The sequence below is a fragment of the Thermobia domestica genome, chromosome 6, assembly GCF_964235325.1.
Source record: "Thermobia domestica chromosome 6, izTheDome1.hap1.1, whole genome shotgun sequence".
NCBI lineage: Eukaryota > Metazoa > Arthropoda > Insecta > Zygentoma > Lepismatidae > Thermobia > Thermobia domestica.
In genome coordinates, this window is record NC_137459.1 from 73965160 (window position 1) to 73987507 (window position 22348).

Consider the following 22348-nt stretch of genomic DNA (forward strand, 5'->3'; position numbering starts at 1 on the left):
AGTGTCTGGAGTAAAATATCACACGATTGGCGCAGATCTTGGTGTACATGAGCAAGAGTCGTTGTCGTAGCCCACCTGTCAGTTAGGTGTCGTCCTCCATGTTTCGCACGTCCTTAATAGTCCTTATGACATCTACAACCAGGAGACCAAACAAGAAATGACAGAATGTATAGCAAGCTGGTTTCCACATATGCGAAAGTGCATTATCCTGCTGGAAAATGGGGTTTCGTGTAGATAGGAAGGACAGGTTGATGACGTCCTCAATGCAACACGCACAAGTCATGTTCCCTTGAATTACCAGAAATGAGCGGAATATTTAGCTTGTTGCTTCCTATACCAGAAAACTATATGTAGGTCCTGTGTGACGAATGTAAGAAATTTACTTCAAAGATATAGAGCTTTACAAGAGTACACTAGAAATCTGTAACTTGGCTGGTCAGTGGAATACGCAATCATCACGTAAAATATTAGGAATACTTCATCATCATCCCAGTTAGTACGGAACGATACTTAATTCCAAGGAAATAGAATAGTTTTAACTTCAAGGAAACAAAATAGCTAAAACAGGTGTAAATATTTCTTACAAGAATAAAAAAGGCATTTCAAAGATTTACCAAATCAAATCAAAGAGCAATATGAATGTATATATTTGAGTATTTTGTTTTGTACTGAGCTTCTGTAGAAACATCATAACAATATTAATAGTCGACACACACATAAATATGTTGAAACAATATTTTTTTCTGAACTTTTCGATCTGGGATATATATATATATATATATATATATATATATATATATATATATATATATATATATATATATATATATATATATACACTAGCTGAATTCACATGTGAGCATAAATATCCTTGTCATTTCTCACAACGTTTGTACAGACACAACTGAAAGACATCTTGATAAAAATCGACAAAGAATACCAAAAAGAAGTGACTTTTTCGATTTTTTTCAATATCTCGCACCTTTTGCAAGATTGAGCCTACTTCCAGTTGGTGTTTATAATTCACGTATGATCAGTGTTTTATTTTTCCTTGCATGCAGTAAGGAATAAGCAAATACATTACACATACATTACACATATAATGTTACTGATATATGGTGCTCATTGGGCAAAACACTCCAAACAATAAACATTCATCTTGGCCTGGAGAAATGGTTATCCTTCGTTTTTCATTATCATTTGGCCATGAAACAAACTCCTGAGAGATAAGCATCTCTTATATACAACTATGTTGTGTTAAAATATACGAGTATAACTCGTAGGATATGATGCTTTCCTTTTTTTAAAAAAAAAATCAATACTTCCAGTATACTTCTAAAAAATCTAATGAAGAAATAACCGCCAAGTTTTCTTTAATATTCATTTAAAACTGAAATAATCTATACAAAATTTGGAATCGACAAGCGAAAGCGGCACGTTTTTACCACTTGAGGTTTTCAAGATCTCATTGTCGAAAGGGTTCAAGACAAACATACAAAACAGCATTTTAACAATATACTAGCTGTACTACCATGAGCAAAATAAATGACGCGTCTCTTTATTTTGAAGTTTTTTGAAAATATCTCCGTTTTCTTTATATGTTCGAAATTTCGGAAGGTTTCCCCAGCAGGACAGGTTAATAACAAACCCGTTTTTAATATTTGTGTTAGATATTAGCTTAAAATAAAGAAATTAGAAGCAAAAAACATTAAATCGACAGAAATCTCGAGAATTACCAACTCTGCTAAAGTGGGAAATTTTCAAGAACACGAGGGAATTCTGCATTTCAACACGAAGCAGCGACATCTATGTCATTGAGAGAAATGTGGATTAAATCTACAAACTAAACTTTTAACGAATATTTCTAGTATGTCTTATTATATGCATTATCTGCAAACTCCAAATATATGAATATATGCTAAGTATTAACATAAAGATAGAGCAAATAGTGGAAATTATCTATGGAAAAGGACGAATTGGTAGGACGATCGTAATGAAATATCGTCTTTACCGGAACAGGCTCAGTTCACGTAAAAAAACAAATAGCTCAGTTAGTTAAAGCAATGAGTCTGTATGCTGAAGGTAGCGGGTTCGATCCCATGGAAGTGCCGTTGTCATTTTTATCTCTACACTACGGTTATTTTATTTATTTTTTTATGTGGGAAAGAATTAAATTGTAACGTATGTGTAAAACTCATGACGATACCAAAAAAAGAAAAAATGCCGTTGTCGCACTTGCATTAGCGTCCCTAATTTTGTTTGCAAACAGTTTCGTAATTATTTCCCCTGTGCTCACTGTTCACCATATGCTCGCTGGCGCATAACGAATGTTTCCCAGTAAATGTTAATTCTAATTTGGAGAATTTTATAAAGTTTTACAATATTTCTCACTAGATACTCTTCTATCTACGTGTTTGGATATTTTGATAACAGATGCCCCTATTAAATGTTTAATTTTCCCTAGATGTTTAATTACGGAAAATTTTTACAATGTATTTGTATTGAATTGAAATTGTTTTGAATTTACTACATGAGGTAAGTAGACCGAAGGAGGAGAACTCAAGTAATTGATATTCTACGTAAAAGCAACCTATTGTAGAATGATGATGCTTCTTACCTTCAGCACATAATCTTTACGTTAGAGAGTCAGACAGAGAAAAATCCTGGTTTTTCCTCCTCTATGACCACCCATCTTAAACCTCTACATATCATTGTTCGTCTCACAAAATTTCGGTGCTCCAAAAACATTCAAATAATAATAATAATAATAATAATAATAATAATAATAATAATAATAATAATAATAATAATAATAATAATCCTGAATATGCCATCCTTACATAATGTAAGGATATCTTAGTTTCCTAGTTTAAATCTTAAATATCTTAGTTTAAAATGCTTTCTTTAGTACTTATTTAAGCAACCATGTAGGAGGGGGTACGACTTTTTATTTTGCCCCTCTCATTTCAGTACCCTTCCAACAGAAAGTAATTTTTGATAAGCAGGACAGACAAAATGAATAAGAAATATATTTACAGCATCCTCTCCCCTTTCATGATTGGAATATCACGTAATATTTTTTATTCTACGAAAGATGGCCCTGTGCGGTTAGGGGTAGGTAACTAAAAAAATACCTAATATATAGCGCCCCTTGATTGTAATATTACCGCTTCTTTATTTGTACGAGGGAGCCCCTACACAATCAAGGGTGACAAAAAGAATAGGAAGAGTGTCTATTGATTCCAGTGGTGGATCCAGCACGAACTCCTGGGGGAGGGGAGTTGAAGTGAAACATTCTTTTGATGATGTGAAGCTGTCACAAATTACCACTTAACTAAACTAAACAATAGTGGGGGGAACCGGAACCCAGTCAGTTTAAATTGATGTAAAAGTTTAATTTTTGGCTTCATATTAAAAGTTGTGGTTTCAAATGAGAATTTCAGTCCAAGTGGTCAATCATCAAATCTCGTGGGGCTCTTCAGTGTAGGCTAATACGGCCCCCTTATGAGAAAAGGCAAAATTATTAACATGTTTATAACTTTCGAATTTTTCGTCTATTTTAAAGAAATATTTTGCTTCGTATTAAAGTGTTGGTTCCAAATGACAAATTCAGTCCGAGTGGACAATGATCAAATCTCCGGGGGGGGGGGGCTCTTCAGTATAGGGGGCTACGGCTCCCTTATAAGAAAAGGCAAAAATATGAAAATGCTTATAACTTCCGAATTTTCCGTCTATTTTAAAGAAATTATTGGCTTCATATTAAAGCCTTGGCTTCAAATGACAATTTCAGTCCGTGTGGACAATGATCAAATCTCGGAGGGCTCTTCGGTGTAGGGGTTTCGGCTTCTTTATGGGACAAGATTCACGTAGTTGATATTGCAAAATTGTTTTGTATATATAAGTGGAAACTTGCACCATTTGGTTAATTTTACCTCTTATGTTTTGCAGATTCATATTCCAAGCAATAGTTACTTCGCAGAGCTAAAAGAAGGCACTTACTAGTTTCATTAAAATGAAATGTCTTTTATGAGAAGTTCTCATGGAGCCGACGAACGAATAGGCATCCAAACGTTGGTTAAGTCGAACGGTTGAAACCCGTTGAGCTCGCTACAATTATTATTATTATTATTATTATTATTATTATTATTATTAATAATAATAATAATAATAATAATAATAATAATAATAATAATAGAGCATTCACCTTTGGTGCATGGGGTCCGTGGCTCGATTCCACTTCGCGCCAAGTGAAATTTGAGGTGGACAAATACCGTGTGCATGAGTATGTGTTTTCTTGAGATTTTCCATTTTCCTCCCACTTTCTTCATTTCACCATTTCATTCATCATCATTCTCCCTTAGCGTAGGTGCACAATCGACCAACGTTAAACTAGATATTGCAATTTCAATAATAATAATAATAAAAATTAATTCAACTGAAAGGACTGTAATTTATGTGGACAGCAATTATCATAAATATGCAACCATTATAAAAATAATGCTTTGAGTAGAAAGATAATCCTTTCCAAGTGTTAACGAATGCGCACGAGATAAGACATGTCTCGAGAAAGAGACAAGACGCGCTTTGTGACATCCAAGATAATACGAGGCAAATGTTTTGGACACGAGATAGCTTGTAAAATGTCTCGTCTTGTCTGGAATGTCTCGAAAACAAAAGTCTAAGTTTTAATATTATCTTTCAAGATCTATTCTCTCAGAAGTAGTTCTCTGCCTTAAAATTAATAACGACATTTGTGATTTAAAAAAAGATAAACAATGCCTAAAGTTAATAGTTAACTTTTCGAAAAGAAGCTTCATTAAGGGTGAACCTGAAAGATGTCCACAAACTTCGGGAGGTGATTCGTGACATCAAAAGGAGACAAATGGTCCTCTTGCAGTTTTCGAATTCAGCTTCGTTGTCGAGATACAGGGTTGCCAACTGGTCGTGTTTGAGAAACTCACTGAGAATAAATTCAAGTCCAAGAATAAACTACTACTCATATATTTTTCAGGTCAATTGACTTATACCATGTTGTAAGGTCAAATATTTATTTATGAAGTGTGTACAAAATTCGCCAGGGTCTTTTCTGAGAAAATCGTCGAGAAAAAGTCACCTCCAAGAATAAACTGCCCCTTGTAAATTTTTCTAAGAGAAATATCTGATACTGCAATATAGGGTTGTTAATTAAATATTGATTAATGAAAAATAAACAAAATTGTTAAAACCATTTTTGAGAAAATAGCGTTTTTCGATTTTCGGCTGTTTGTAAACCACACTTATTTTAGGTGGTAGGAAAAAATGGAAAAGCTCCTGTAAGAATACTAAGTAAACCCTAAGTTTAAAATTTGGTGTAGATAAGTTGAACGGTATGGCCTCTAGGCGAGTGCATATAAAAGTGTGCCGAACGGACGGACCGGAAGGACGGGTGTCGAAAAGTCACATTTTCGGTATGTAGACGCCATGAAACATGTAAATCCGTTGAAATCTGAATTTGATATTATTTTCACAATCACTATATTTTCTTCTCTCTTTTGTCGCTCGAAAAAGAAAAGCCTAAGTTTACCACAAAAAGCTAGGGAGTTTCTCAAAAAATATTCAATTACAGGGCCACCGCACTAAACTTTTTTAATTCAATTTCTTAACTGTGTTAGGCCGCAGTTGTTACTGAAGTGTGTATTTGGATAATACGAATAAAGTTATCGTATTATTCAAATACATCGAATGTCAGATTATCGAATAAAAAACTTCGATTGAAGAAAATCCACACTACAAAACTAACTCACACTTTGAGCACATTTTCATTAGACATATAATAGACCAATTAATGCAATCATTGTTTATGAAATATGAAAAAAATCAAATGAGTCACTTTGGGAAAGTCGTTCAAAAAGAACACGTCAAGAGTAACCTACCTCTTGTGAATTGTTTCGAACAATGAGTTAAGATATACTTTTGGTTATTAATGAAATATTTATTTGCGAAATTTGAACAAACTCGCCTGTCGTTCGAGAAAATTGTCGGGGAAATAACCTTGACCCCAAAAATAAACTATCCGTTGTAATTGTTTTTCATAGAAATGACTTATACTAAAATATAGGGTTATTAATGAAATACTTATTTATGAATTATAAATAAAATTGTCCGAGTAATTTTTGAGAAAATCGTGAGGGAAAAATAACTCCCCGAATAAACTATCTCTTGAGGATTCTTTCAGGGTAAGCGAGTTATTCCATATTACTAGGTTTTTAATGAAATATTTATTTCTGAGTACGAACAAAATTGCTTGACTCATTTTTGAGAAAACCGTGGAGGAAAAACACCCTCAAGAGTAAACTACCCCTCGCATATTTTTTCAGGACAAATGAGTTTTGCCATATTGTTCGGTTATTAACGAAATATTTATTTTTGAAATATGAATAAACTCTTTTGAGTCGTTTTTGAGAAAATCGCCCAGACAACACTCCACCAAGAATAAACTACCCCTCGCATTTTTTTTTAGGACAAACGAGTTCTGCCATATTGATAAGTTATTAATGAAATCTTTATTTATGAAATATGAACGAAAACATTTGAGTCCATTTTGAGAAAATCACTGAGAAAAAACTCACCCCCTTAGTATAAACTACCCCTTGTAGATTTTTCTCAGATAAATGCCTTATACCACAAAATAGGGTTGCTAATTAAATATTGATTTATAAAAAAAGAAAGAAAACAAGATCGTTAGAGCCAGTTATGAGAAAATATCTTTTTTCTATTTTCATCGTACAGGAAACTACCCTTGTTTTGGGAGTAGGAGGGAAATAAAAAAAACTATAGGAAATACTATGAAAATCTTAAACTAAAATTTGGTGCAGATAAGTTGAACGGTATGGCCTCTAGGCGAGTGCACAGAAAAGTGTAGCGAACGGACGGACGAACAGATAGACATGTATCGAAAAATAACTTTTTCGGTGTTAGGGGCTATAATACGTGTAAATTCGTTGAAATCTCAAATTTGATTTTTTTTTCGAACACCATACTTTCTTTTCTCATTTGTCACTTCAAAGTAAAAGGAACTCAGAACTACAGATAAAAGACACCTACTTTTACACATAGACATTATTTATTGATTTAAAACTGTTTCAGTTTGTGTCATTTCACTTCCAATTGAAAGGTTTTACAATGATTAACGGCATACCAATGACGAGACGGAAGTTTTCAGGAAGTAAATGCATTCAGAAGTCTAGATTGCATTACAGCTATCAGTCTGTTTTTATTTCTGCAATTGTTAACAGCTGTAATTTCGTCCAAACGCTACATGAAATAATTTTTGGTTGGCGTCATTGTGTTACTATTTTAGTATTGTTCTCTTCAGACTTGGTTGAAGTTTTGACTTAACGGTTATACATTTTTTTCTTATTTCATCGTTACACATAAGAATAAAATGCTGTGGTGACTGGATAGATTCGAACCTACGAACATTGAGTTTTTATTCTTCAAACAATTTACCAATGGACCAAGCTTTGTCCTCACGTTAACGTACGGTTACAGGGTTTATTACGATTTAAATAAAATGGCTGGCTGTTAGAGTTTCCTGCCCAAATATTTCGATAAAAAATTTTCATTGCTTCGTACATTGTTTAGATACACATTTTAGGAGAGTGAATTTTGGTGTATATAATAATTTCATGCCAGATAAAAGCTGGATAAGTTTTAATAACATGTTTCATATGTAGTTCTCAATAATAGACTTGTTCGGGATGACGTTCCAAGGTTTAGCATTGACTAGCAGTTTTTGCTATTAATATCCCTTCTAGCAATATTGGCAGTAGACAAAAGTTAGCCCGTGTTAAAGCTTTTTGCTCCTAATTTAGTTATTTTACTTTATTATTTAACGAATATATTGAAAATTGTCAGAGACACGTATGCAGTAATTTATTTCGGGAGGGGTCCGACTTCAATATTAGGATAAATTATAATAAAATTTTAAAAGATAATCCCCAAAATTAGGCTAAATTTACAGAAAAGTTGGGGTTTCAGAGGGGGTCCGGACCCCCTAGACCCACCCCTAAATGCGTTCTTGTTTGTCAGTAACATTTCCTCATTTTGAAACCCTCAAAAACTTCGGATAGACTATATAAAGGAAAACGAGTTATTTTCGATGAAATATCACTTCAAAAAGACGCGTCAGTTTTATTGCACAGTGTGGTATCCCACGTTCACAATGGCAAGAGTTTCTTTCCTCTGATTCTCTGTCATTGTGCTCTATCGAAAGGTTAGGTTTGTAACATATTACTCCTACGAACAAGCATGACTGGCAGATAGGAATACTGAACACAACTCCAGAGAAATGCATGCTGGAACTTACGTTTATAGCTACGCTTTGGTGATTTGCCCTCAAGGTCAATCGAGTGGTAATTCAGTTCCGTCTCTGTTCTTAAGCCATGTTCGTATTACTTCGAACAGTTTTGATAATGAAATGCATGCCTCTTAATATAACAGACTTCTTTCGCGTAAGAAATCGAAACTCAGTTGGTCAGAGCAACTAGTCTGTAAGAATTAGGTTGTTAGTTAGTTAGGAGCCCAGTACGAGTAAGGGTTTTTATTACTATTGTTTTTATCTTTTTTATGTGAGGAAAAATCAAATTGTGACATCGCGATATCAAATGTATTTGATTAGGTAGCTTTGTCTTACCTAAACTTTAAACATCAGTAACCGTCGAAATTATTTCACTAACCGATCACTTACTGAACATTTCAAACACGTCAAACCAGTGGCATAACATGAAGGTTAACCTCTCCTCCGCAGTCCTTAGTTATGCGTCCGTACTTTCAAGGGCGGACTAAGGGCCGGGCGACTGCCCGGGGTGCCAGAGAAAGAGGGGCACCAAAACGAGCCTCAAAAAGTAAATTTTACAATGTGCTTTCTACTGACGTTTTTGGTTTATATTCTTGTAAAGTAGTGGCAATTATATGATCTTTTTACATTTCACTATGGAAGAAGAGAGTTTCATAGTACTAAGGGGGCTGTATCGAAAAATTGAGAGATGGCATGTAGAATAAAGAGTGCCGGGAATTAAGTATTGTTTGTTTGTTTGCTTGAGTTTAGCGTTCCACGGTTATGCCTTAATGGGCAAGGGAGATGTGGATACTAATTATAGTGGAATCCGAACCACTTTTATCGTTCAACAGTAATCCACCGGGAATTGGACCCGGTACCACAGAGGGCAGGCGTGCTAGCCACTAGACCAGAGGGGGTGGAGTTGGTATTGTTTATAGCGGGCCATATTCTTTGTGAAGTTTTCCTAGGTAATGGATTTCTTTTTGAAAATGGGTTTAAAACAGGGGCGTCATTTAGGGAGGGCAGGGAGGGGCATTTGCCCCCCCTGAGTTTGAGATGTATATAGATTTTATCATTAGAATAGTAGTAAATCAGTGAAAAACGCGAAATTTTACTTATATCAAGAGGTCTTGCACCCCCCCCCCCCCAAAGCAAAATCTGAAATAACGCTCCTGGTTTAAACTATTAAAAACACTATGATAAAATGTAAAATATAGGCTACTACTAGGGGAAGGGCGCCAAAAAGTCACTTTGCCCGTGTGAAAATTTGGCCTGCTCCGCCCCGGCGTACTTTCTGTATATTTTTTGGCCTTGCAGCTTGTGCGGTCCCCACGCCACATTGTTGCGGGGGCGCTATTTACGCCTAGCTTTCGAACGTAATTCAATAACTGTTTAAGAAATTCTACCATCAGCGTGGAAACGGGAATATATTTTTCTAATAGTCCCATAGAACTTTCACTCAGAACGCCAGATGCAATTTTTCAGAGTGGGCTCTGGCTCATATTCAGGAATAATAATAATAATAATAATAATAATAATAATATTAATAATAATAATAATAATAATAATAATAATAATAATAATAATAATAATAAATATGAATGTCTTTGGAGAGCCGAAATTATGTGACACGAATCATTATAGATAGAGCTTTAAGATGAGTGGTCATAGGGGAGGAAAAACAGGATTTTTCTCTCTCTGACTCTCTAACGTTAAGACTATGTGCTGAAGGTAAGAAGCATCATCATTCTACAATAGGTTGCTTTTACGTAGAATATCTATTACTTGAGCTCTCCTCCTTCGGGCAACTTTGCTTATGTAGTAAATTCAAAACAATTTCAATTTAAGACAAATATTTATAGGGAAAATTAAACATTTAATAGGGAAATCTGTTATCAAAATATCCAAACTTTTTTTTTTTGTATCGTCATGAGTTTTACACATATGTTACATTTTGATTCTTTCCCAAATAAAAAATAAATAAAATAACCTTAGTGATAAAAATGACAACAGTACTTCCACGGGATTCGAACCGTCTACCTTCGGTATACAAACTCGTTGCTTTATCTAACTGAGCTATTTGCTTTCTTACGTAAGCTGAACCTGTTCTACAGTAAAGACGATTTTTCATTACGATTGGGCTAACAATTCGTCTTTTTCCATAGGTAATTTCCACTATTTGCACTATCTATACGTTAATACTTAGCATAGATTCATATATTTGGAGTTCGCTGATAATGCATATAATAAGACATACTAGAAATATTTCGTTAAAATATTCGTTTGTAGATCTAATCCACGCTTCTCTCAATGACATAGATGTCGCTGCTTCGTGTTGAACTGCAGAATTCCCTCGCGTTCTTGAAAATTTCCCACTTTAGCAGAGTTGGTAATTCTCGAGATTTCTGTCGATTTAATGTTTTTTGCTTCTAATTTCTTTATTTTAAGCTAATATCTAACACAAATATTAAAAACGGGTTTGTTATTAACCTGTCCTGCTGGGGAAACCTTCCGAAATTTCGAACATATAAAGAAAACGGAGATATTTTCAAAAAACTTCAAAATAAAGAGACGCGTCATTTATTTTGCTCATAGTAGTACCTTTGCTCTGTACATAGCGCATCATTCGCATATGAGCATAAAATTCCTTCTCATTCCTCACAACATATGTACATGTCCCTTTACAGACACACGTGAAAGACGTCTTGATAATAATAATAATAATAATAATAATAATAATAATAATAATAATAATAATAATAATAATAATAATAATAATAATAATAATAATAATAATAATAATAATAATCGGCATGAGGTATCATAAAGGGGGGATTTTTTCGATTATTTTTTTCTCAATATCTCGCACAGCTTCCAAGATTTGAACCTACTTCCGGTTGGAGTTTCTAATTCATGTATGACTAGTGTTTTCTTTCTTCTTGCATGCAGTATGTAATAAGCAAAAAAAGAAAAAAAATGAAATCTAAGTTTTACGTCCCACGATTATGCCGCTTAGGCTAAAGGAGACGGTGATGATGAGAGATGAGTGAAATGGTGGAATGAAGAAAGTGGGAGGAAACGGGAGAACCCCGAGAAAACCCACGAGCACGGTGTTTGTCCAACACAAAGTTCACTTGGCGGGAGCTGGGATCGAATCCGGGACCCCAAGCACCAGAGGTGAACGCTCTACCACTGACCCACCGCCCCCCCCACATGTAATAAGAAAATGCATTACATATACAATTAATTATAATGTCAATTATATATGGTGTTCATTCGGCAAAACAATCAAAAAATAAAGATTTATCTTAGACTCGAGAAATGGTTATCCTTCCTTTTTCATTATTATTTGGCCATGAAACAAATGCCTGAGACATATACAACCCCAATATACAACAACGTGTTGTTGGAATGTATAGCGCATATGATATGATGCTTTAGTTTATTCTTCTTCTTTGTTTTATTTCAACGCTTCCAGTGTACGTACCGTCCTCCGCCCCGTCCTCACTTATGGACATACTGCCTAGTGCAATGCTTCTGCTTCTTATTACAAAAAGCTCTGCATACTGAAGAGACGCGTTATTCGTTTAGCCTATCGCCTTAAGCTACTATATCCTACATGGCTCACCTATGAGTACATCTCCTTACCGAAAATTAAGGAACATCTTGCAGAACTCCGTATTAGGTATGTCAACTCTCGCATACACACAGGCCATCCGCTCTTTTTAGACATCCTTCACTCCGATGCTCTCATCGACTCCACCTTTCGGTACAAACTTTCACCATTAAATATACAGTGGGTCAAATAAGTTTCCGTACATCAGGGATTAGTAATTTCAAAATGTTATATTATCTTAAAATAAATAAATAATAAATCGCAATTACATTAGCTGAATTTGTTCTTGTCTACTTATAATGTGTACACATTATAGTGATTGTATTGAATATACCGATAGTATAACTAAGGATTTAAGTTAAGTTGCTAAAAATTAAGGTCAAAAAAGTTTCCGTACACGGCACAAATATGCAAAAGAAGGAAGCAAAATGCACACTAAACAGCATCTGCAGTGGTTACAGATGACAGTAGCGTGCTCTACTAATGATAAGGTACTACCACAGTTAAAATTGTGCAAGGGAGACCTACAGAGGCAGTAAAACGACTCGTCAAAATGGAAGTGCTAATTCCAATACGTGAACTAATAGTAAAATTAAGACAAGAAGGTAAATTTCTTAGAAACATACCAGATACAGTAAAGAAATCACATTCTACAGTACAATTCATTCTAAATAGGTATATTGCAACAAATAGTTGCAAGGATCGACCGCGCAGTGGCCGTCCAACAAAGCTAAAGGATAATGATGAACGTGTTATTTTAAGAGCTATCCGAAATGAACCCAAGACAATTGCTCCAAAACTAGCTAGTATGCTTGAAACTGACTATGGTGTTCAAATGGTTCCTAAAACAGTTCGCACTGTCATCAGAAAAGCAGGCTACAACTGTCGCATAGCCAGAAAGAAACCATATGTTAATAAAGCAAACGCCAAGAAATGTGTAGAGTTCCCAAAAGCTCATGTGGACAAGCCAATTAGTTTCTGGAACTGTTTTATTTAGTGAGGAGAGCAAATTTAACATTGATCGATCCGACGTAAGAATTATTGTGCGGATGAAACCAAATACGCACATGGAACCGAAGTATCTGTGTCCTACTATGAAGAATGGAGGTGGTAATGTGCTCTTCTGGAAGTGTATGAGTGCAGTTGGAGTAGGAAATTTGGATATTATCGAAGGTACAATGGACCAACATGTTTACTTAAACATTCTGAAACAGAATCTCCACAACAGTGCAAAGAAACTGAACACGGAAGCCTCTTTTACATTCCAGCAAGATAACGACCCTAAACATACTGCATGAAAAGTGAAAGAGTGGTTGTTGTATAATGTGCCGAAACAACTTCATACTCATCCATAATAACCTGACTGTAATTCTATTGAGCAGCTGAGGGATGAATTAGGGATGTGCATTAGGAAACACAATATTACAAACAAGGACTAGTTGAAAAATGCATTACGTGAAGAATGGAGTAACATCTTCCCTGTAACTACATCTAAATTGGTCACTGCAATGCAAAAACGGATACCAGAAGTACTTAAAGCCAAAGGAGGCCAAACTGATCACTAACTGCGGTCGAAACGCAAAGTGGTGCCCTTATTTATGTTTATTTCTTTATGTGTACGGAAACTTTTTTGATTTATAATATGGTCGGTATGTCGTTTGTATTTGATTTTCTTCTGAATTAAAGGTTCCAAATATTTTATTTTCTTATGTATATGCTTCTTATGGAGTTCCTTATAGAAAACTCAAAGAAATTGTCATTCTCTTTCTGTACTTTGTAAGATATATTACAATACATAACCGGAAAACATCTGTACGGAAACTTTTTTGACCCACTGTATCTATTTCTCTCTATATCAACAACACACACCTGACACCGGGCGAACGAGAAATCTACGACGTTTATTTCATTGCCGATCACATTCCACATCTTTTTCCATTATTGCACAAAGATCCTCAACATTAACAAGGGCTTCCCCCTGTGTTCATCAGTCCCGAGTCGCCCCGGGACAGAAGATATAACCCCGCATCTGTATGATTAACACATTTATGTTTGTGACGTTCTAGCATTTCATCTCATTTCTTATCTTTACAATTTCTTCGGCCACATGTTGCACGTGCACCTATTCCATATCTTTGATTCTCTTGTACTATATCATATGTATGTTGTTTTTTTCACTTTATCATTATGCATTGTTACAGTTATTCTAGTTCTATATATTATGTTTGTTAACATAAATATAAATAAATGTAAAATGATTATCTGAAATTAAATGATGAGTTCACAACCCTCTTAATAGATGTTCCACTTCAGCTGATAATGAAGAGTATCCTTTACCCCATCCCCTACCTTTTTCTGCGCCTATTTTGTATATAAGAATTGCATGCCAAAGAGAGGGTGTAACCCTCTGAGAGGCAGGAGGATAAAATCTATTACCCATAGACTCAAATTCTATAAGACAAATTATGACGTATCTTCCTCTTTAACAACAAAAAACGTTTTATTGCTATCGTAGCATTTTAATGGATAGACTAGCTGAACCTGCGCTGTGTACTCGTTCTGTTGTGACCATGAATATGAATCTCCTTCCCATTGTGCATGTATTCATACTCACACAAGTAAAGGATAGGAGACTCTCAAAGGAATTGAACTACTATGTATATAGATTGGAGTGATTTTGTAGCAAATTTGTAGACGTAACACGATATCAAATGGAAATACTTTTTTTTTTTTCTAATAAATCCATATCCGTCCGAGTACGCCTCATTGCGTCTCTTGAAGCCTTTGAATTTGCCAGAATGCAATAGGTTTTGTAATTCAGATTTAATCACAGCGCCTGCAATGTCCGTCAACCCGTCATACGCAACTTATCTAATGGTTGCCTAACACCGTAGTTTCGACCTGCAACAATGCTAATCTTATGGGCTCAAAAAGGTCCCTATAATGTTGAATAGAACAATAACAACACGGCTTTTGAAAATATAAATGAGAACCGGACAATCTACGCAAAATTTGAAATCGATCAGCGAGAACAGGATGTTTCTAGCTCTATTTGTGAGAAAGATGAAATTGAAGGTGTCAATGGATTTGCATCTCTTATGGCTCATACATATTGAAAAACTTATGTATTTTAAATATATGTCCATTCTATTCGTCCCGACGTATCTGGACTAAATTTGAAATTTAAAGTTTTCATAAAATTGTTCAGTTTGTAACATTTCCTATCCTCAAAATAAGAGTATTTTACTGGATGGTAGCTATTATTATTATTATTATTATTATTATTATTATTATTATTATTATTATTATTATTATTATTATTATTATTATTATTATTATCTGAAATTGTACTTAAGCCTTTTATTTTGTTTAGTTTTCATAGAAAAAACATATCTTTAACAGCATTGTTATATGTTGCAAGACTAAAGAAAGGGGCATCAGTTTACTCTTTTTATTTCTTTATTTTATCTATTTAACCCCTTGCACTGAAATGACAAGTCTAGCTCGTCATAGCCTCCTGGTGCCAAATCTCACAATGACGAGCTACACTTGTCATAAAATTTAAAATATTGTAGCATCACGTAGGGTTACTATATTGATGTTTCGAAAGTTATTTAATGATAAACCATCTATAATACACTTTTATAACTTATACTACAATTATCAGAATTCAGAAAATAAATCGTAGTAGAAGGGGTTAAGATCTTCTTACGATACAAGTGATTTATTTCTATTTCATAAATAAATAATTCTGTAGGGATTTAGAGTTTAGACTTGGCATCTATTCCCGTCACGTATGAGGGATGACATCCCTCGGCGAGCACACTATCCGGGGAAAGGGAAGGAAGCGGCCTGCGATCTGTATGCTAGGTAACATCCCGGCATTTGCCTGGTTGATTGAGGAAATAACAGGAAAACCTCATTCAGGTTGGCTGGCCTGTAAAAACTTTTATATTTTTTTAACCTACTGCTCCCACCGGGAATCGAACCCGGGACCAAATGATTCAGTAGTAATGGTATAACACATTTCAGGAAACTTCAGTGTGGTAACTCATAACTTTTATTTGTTCTTGTTCAGTGAGCAGTATAATTTTGGTTTCAACTAACTGTGAAAATATCAGTGTGAACGAATGTTTATACTCATAACTGAATGCATCAGTTACAAGCATCGTACTGAATTTTCTTTCATTTATCTTATATTTTCCATATGCACACCTATCACTTAACTTTCTGCTGAATATGAAATTGCTGTTATTACAAAGATGTCTATAATGTTTACTATTTTTCCACCTTACTTAAAATAATAGATATAAACTACGGAGGAACAAAATGACTTACGCTTAATATTAAAATAGCTGGAATTCTATATTTTTGATGACCGAACTAAATATAGCATCCACTTTGGCGCTTCTTACGACGGTTTCTGTGGAGTAACTAGAATATAAGTTCTCCACACGCCTCTAAAACGAGACGCCAAGAATCGATTCCTGTCCACCCGGAGGAAGGAAACTCCAAGCATTCAGCTCGTAAGAAAGGAACACCATCTTAAAGGAGACGAAACGAGGGAGTAGACGCTCCCTGTGCAGGCTTCAATTAACGAAATAGGTACTAATGTTTATGTACAACAAGGATCAAAAAATGAAGATTCAAGTATATAACGTGTAATTTAAGGAATTTACTTCCACAGGTTTTAAAACATTAAATTAATTGGTGACATGAATTAATGCAATGCAGTCATAGCAAGGCATATCTAAATTCACACCCTATTTTAACAACTCCCTTCGTGACTATATGAATTGCCGCATGCACTGAAACTCTAGACCGCAAAACAAATCCATTGTGGATGCGTGTCCACTGAAGAGTAAAGGCGTTTTCTGAAGTCTGGTTTAAGCAAGACAAAAATTAATTGTCCGACAATTAGTGTGCATTTTTGCCTTTCCAGGATTGGATTACGTAGGCTATAGAATACGAAGATTATTTACGAAGATTAGCGTATGCGCCTTTGATGTGGGATACCAAGCTTGAATTTCCGGTGGGAACTTATGTGGTTCGGATCCCACGTTAAATTGTCGGCAAACGTCTTATATAGCCTCACTGCTAAACGGAACGCTAAACACAGATCTAACTAACTTCTCCTTTAGAATGCAGGGTATAAACTTAGGACATTCAACACGTCATTTCATTTATGTATTTATTTATATCTCAATCGCTCAAACATCGTTTTTGTCTTGGCGATTTGTCCTACCTCCTCCTGGCTAAGATGATTCACAAATACACAAACACACACACATGCACACACACACACACACACACGCACAAGATAGAGATGTCACTTGATGTTTTAAGCAGACTTAAATTAGTGAATTCGTATATCGATTTCGCACTATTTGCAAAACATAAATCTCCTTCAAGTTCTCAAAATGCAATGTTACAAAGTACAATATTATATTCATAAGGTATTCGCTGTTACTACAAGTATTATGTTTATTTGTGCAGCAAAGCCGTATCCGGAAAAAAAATCCACACCTCTATCGGTGTGACCTTGGAAAGTTGTAAAATGAAATGAAATGAAATCTTTAAGTTTTACGTCCCACGGTTATGCCGGTTTGGCTAAAGGAGACGGTGATGATGAGAGATGAGTGAAATGGTGAAATGAAAACAGTGGGAGGAAACGGGAGAACCCCGAGAAAACCCACGAGCACGGTTGGAAAGTTGTAATTCTTGCCCCATTCGATTATGTTTATTCTAAGAAAGTGACACAATGGGAAATACCGACAATTGACTAAGTGAATACTACTATATCCTTCTATTTATATTCGCAAAATATTCGCAGATTCCATTAAAAGGGTTACAGCACGAGAAATAAGTGAAGAACTTTTGTCAGAACTGCGCTTTCAATTCATCTTTTGAATGTGGAAAGACCACAGTTTCTTTGCTCTGTTGCCCATCTGTGTTACACAGAGAGTAGCTTACCACGTTCGCAACCCTGTTGTAAACATGATGTAATGATGGAAAATACATGAACAAGGCATAAAGCAAGCTGAGAGTGGGTATAAAATTTAATGAAATATTCTGGTCTCTATAATATGCTAAGGAAAAAAAAAAGAAAAAAATAAGACACGAAAATATCACATTCTAAATATATTCAGGAACAATAAACAAAGCACAATATTTGTTGGTTCACGTAATCTTGTGAACTGAATAATACGATGCCATTGATAAGTATAGCGTATTTTGTTGTTGTTGTTGTTGTTTTACGTCGTGAACCACCTTCAATAGTTGGTTTAACAATATTCTTCAATGAATAATTACAGTGAACCTATTTTGCTTTCCGTAAATGTTGTTTTACTGTTTTAAGTATTGCTTTTCTTAGAGTTTGAACGTATTGGGAAATACTAAAGTATTTATTACGTGTGATAAGCGTTATAATAATGGTTTGGCTAATGCATGATTATAATTCATGTATTCGTAAACATACAAGTGCTATATAAATGAGAAAATTAAAAAAAAAACAGTTTTGCGCCCCACGTTTATGCCGGTTTGGGTAAAGAAGACGGTGATGATAATAAATGAATGCAATGGTGGAACGAATAAAGTGGGAGGAAAAAGGAAACCCCGAGAATACCCACGAACACGTTGTTTGTCCTCCACAAATCCCACTTGGTCCGAAGCCTGGGATTGAACCAGAGACCCCACGCACCAGAGGTGAACGCTATAGCACTGAGCACGTGCACATAACTGATATTATCCACGACTTTTTTCACAGGGTTGCCCAAACACATAAATAGAAAACAAAGTACGAAAGAATAGTAAACAAATATAAAATTAGAATATATTTTAGTAGAAATCAAACTAAATAAAATACAACCATGTGCATGAACTGCTATTTAATACTACAAGTGTAAATAAACAAATGTAAACAAAACTAACATTTCAAATTCGAAATCATTCTTCTCAAAAAAAAAATTAAAAAAAAAAAACTTTATTTAAGTTTCGCACTACTTTTTTTTTTTTTTTTTTTGTAACGCGGACTACCAAGGGGAGATCTAGGATTGTTCTAAATGTCAGTCACATCTCATACCAACGGGGAGGGAGTACTTTGTGCCCACCAACTTAAAATAGCAAAATTTATGATACACACTAGCGTGGAACTCTTAAAATGAGCAATACACAGGATAAGACTAACCGCCAAATTCAGAAAAGGCGGGATACAGCTATATATTATACTGCCATCTAGGAGTGACACTACTAAATATCAGTCACATTTCCTACCAACAGAGGGGGGGCTATTTTGTGCTCACCAACTTAAAATAGCAAATTTTATGAGACACACTATCGTTCATTTTGAACCACCGTGAGGTATTCGCTTTAGCTAAATATGTTGAACAATAATATATTACAATTTTAAATAAACAATTAGAAGAGTAATTACAAAAAATGCTGTGGTGGGCACAAAGTACCCCCTCTTATGTAGTCTGATTGTTAACGGTAATCTTATGTTCTTCTAGATTTAAAAAAATATGGCCTGTAATTTATTTCATTCACATAATAGAAATAAGAATTTATATTTATTTTTATTATTTTAAAAGCCTCCACTTCCTCCTGCCGTTGCCTGTATCTCCAGAACTTATAATATCAAAGTCGCTACTGCCTCTTACTCTCTTTTCTCTCTATACACTCTCATCGTTTCCTTTCTTCCCTCTTTTCGATTTAATCTCATTTAGCTCGGGGAGAGGCACTTCTTTTACAGCACGTTACATTACATTACGCTACTTAAATATTACAATTTTTCATTTTTTTGATTTTATTTATTTATTTATTTATTTATTGTTTACAAAATAGAAATCACAAACCACCCAAATACAAAACACATACATGGCACGAAGTTGAAAACGAAACAAACAAAAAAACGCACTGAGAAGTTTGTACGCTATGCATACATCCTTGTCAACTTCACGTTCGGAATTGAGTCTCAGAATCCCTACACAAAGAGTAAGGTGTCTTTTTTTTTTAAGAAAAAAAAAAAAAAAAAAAAAAACTTCAAAAAAAAAAAGAAAAGTCCCTTTAAAAGTTACGTACTATTTTGACTTTAGAAAATAGACAAGGATACATAGAAATGCGTCTTTAATAAAGCTTTATACATTCTGTAAATTTTGTTGCAATTATAATTACAAGATTACATGTTCAGGTGAATTACTTTCCATTTTGTTAGAAGAAATTTACATTTCTTGTTCTTGTGTCTTCAATTGAACATTTCTTCACATAGACAAGTGCTTACTTTGCCTAGGCAGAAGCTAGGCGCTGGTGAATCACTTCGTCCTGACGTGGTACTTCGGATCGTTATCATAATTCAGCAATTACAATGAAAATATAATTCTCTCTAATGATCTGCACATAATAATATTTTCAAGAGTTCATTATTTTTCGTTCACACTACCAGCTATTATTTTTAATTGTCATTATTTTATTTTCCATTTTTAGCAAATCGATAACTTCTTGTCACTAATAACTTAGAATATATCTGTAGCAATGCGTCAAGAAATAAAGAAGAAACATGTGATGAAAGCTTATAAAATCTAATTTAAAGTAAATGAAATATTTGTTTTCGCTTTTCTACGATATATAATCAATGAATTTTCGTGCTTAGGTAAGTTACATTTAGATTTGCTAATACCAGTTCAGTCTTGAACTTTACAATTTTCCTTTGTGGTGGACAAATACCGTGTGTGTTGGTTTTCTTGGCGCTCTCCCGTTTCCTCCCACTTTCCTCTTCCTACCAATTCATTCATTTCTCATCATCACCATCTCTTTCAGCCTAACCGGCATAACGTGGGACGTAAAACTTAAAAAGAAATACAATCTTCGTTATTGGCTTTCTACTGGCATCGTTCTACTTGACTAAGAATAATTCTATTGGTATTTGCATTTATTTCACTTGTATGATGATAATTAGCTTTAGCCTGCATTTTACTTTAGATATCTCTGAAATATTCGGTTGCAGGTTCCTATACTTCAAAAGTCGGTAACAAGTAGGAATTTAGTAAATCTTCGAAATTCTTCACACTTAGAAAAAATAAATAAACAAAACAAAAATTGAGACAAAAAGAGCTAAGAGAGAGTTGAGCATTCGTCTTCTTTCAAACTAGCAGAAGTTGGTGAAAATTTCACTCAGTTTATCTTCTACCAAAAAGAAACTTGGGCAGAATTTGGAGGAGGTTTGACGAGTGAGTTCTACGGACAGTTTCAATTTGTCTAAGTGCCAGAGACTCTTTTAAAGTGTTTCGTTGACTTCCAAGTTGAAGTGCTATCACGCCAGAGGTAAGGATGTATTTCGAATTCAGAAGAGGGAGATAAAATACCAGTATTCCACTTCCAGTTTTTTTATTATTTGGTTGTTCTTAATTGTATTTTTTTCTTTCTTTATTGATTTTGTTCGTGTGGCTCTTTACATTAAGTAACATTTCAGTTATCTTGAGAGTATAAAATTATTCGATTAAAATAGTAATATAAGAATATGCTTATCTGTTAACAAGTAAAATGCGGAGTTAGGATCACATTTAGTTTTCGCATAAATTTCTATAATATTACCCGACTTGTTTCAACTATTACTAGCCAAAGGTGGTATTTTCTACTCATCAAATATCAAATTTTACAGTATTTGTACAATATGCATTTGAGAATTATATTTAACAATTCGGAATAACTATTTCATTGGAGTTTACATCAAACATTTTGTAATATATAATTTGATTTTAAAAAATATGTATATATATATGACCCAATTTCTTCTAGAAACAATCTTACTGCAAATAATTCGGAATGTTGGTGGACACAGCTTACTGAAGCTATTTTAGGGCTGGAGGAAAAGAGCGAATAAAATCATTATTGCGTTCTTTAGTTTAACGTCTCTTGGTTATGCCCGATTTCGTACTAAAGACTCCTCATACCAGAAGTGCGCGCTCTACCACTGAGCCACCGTGTTTCTTGCGGATAGGGGGCAAAACTTTGCCACCAACAATAATTGTCAATCCACAACTGGTTGAAGACATTCGAAACTCTCATCTGAATCATATATATTGGGAACTGTCTTCCACGTTATTGTGCAGGGCTTAATTTTGTCACGCTATCATTTGCGAAGACGTTCATAACCTTGATTTTGAGGCTTGATATACAATAGGGTGTATCGAAAAAAAACTTTTTCTCGAAATCCGGTTACGGCTAGTGCGGATTTTTGGCCAAATGGCATCAATAAAACGTATAAAAAATTTCAACTCGATCAGACAACTCCTTCTGCTGCCGAGTAGAGCCCAAATATTAGAAAAGTCAACAAAAGATTCACTTTTCAACTGATTTTCCAAAAAATATTTTTTAAAATATTTCCTATATTTTTCGGTCTTTTAAATTATTGAAAT

The 22348-nt window shown here is 34.5% G+C and overlaps 1 protein-coding gene across 1 annotated transcript; it reads left to right on the forward strand.

Annotated features, from left to right (window-relative positions):
- Nucleotides 1–12489: 12489 nt before the first annotated feature.
- On the forward strand, nt 12490–12933 carry LOC145687203 (uncharacterized). The gene has a single exon (XM_081760672.1). The coding sequence runs from the start codon at nt 12490–12492 to the stop codon at nt 12931–12933; it is 444 nt and encodes a 147-aa protein (XP_081616798.1).
- Nucleotides 12934–22348: the final 9415 nt, after the last annotated feature.

Coding starts and splice junctions, on each gene's coding strand:
- LOC145687203 (XM_081760672.1), top strand. CDS start 12,490: ATGGAAGTGCTAATTCCAATACGTGAACTAATAGTAAAATTAAGACAA.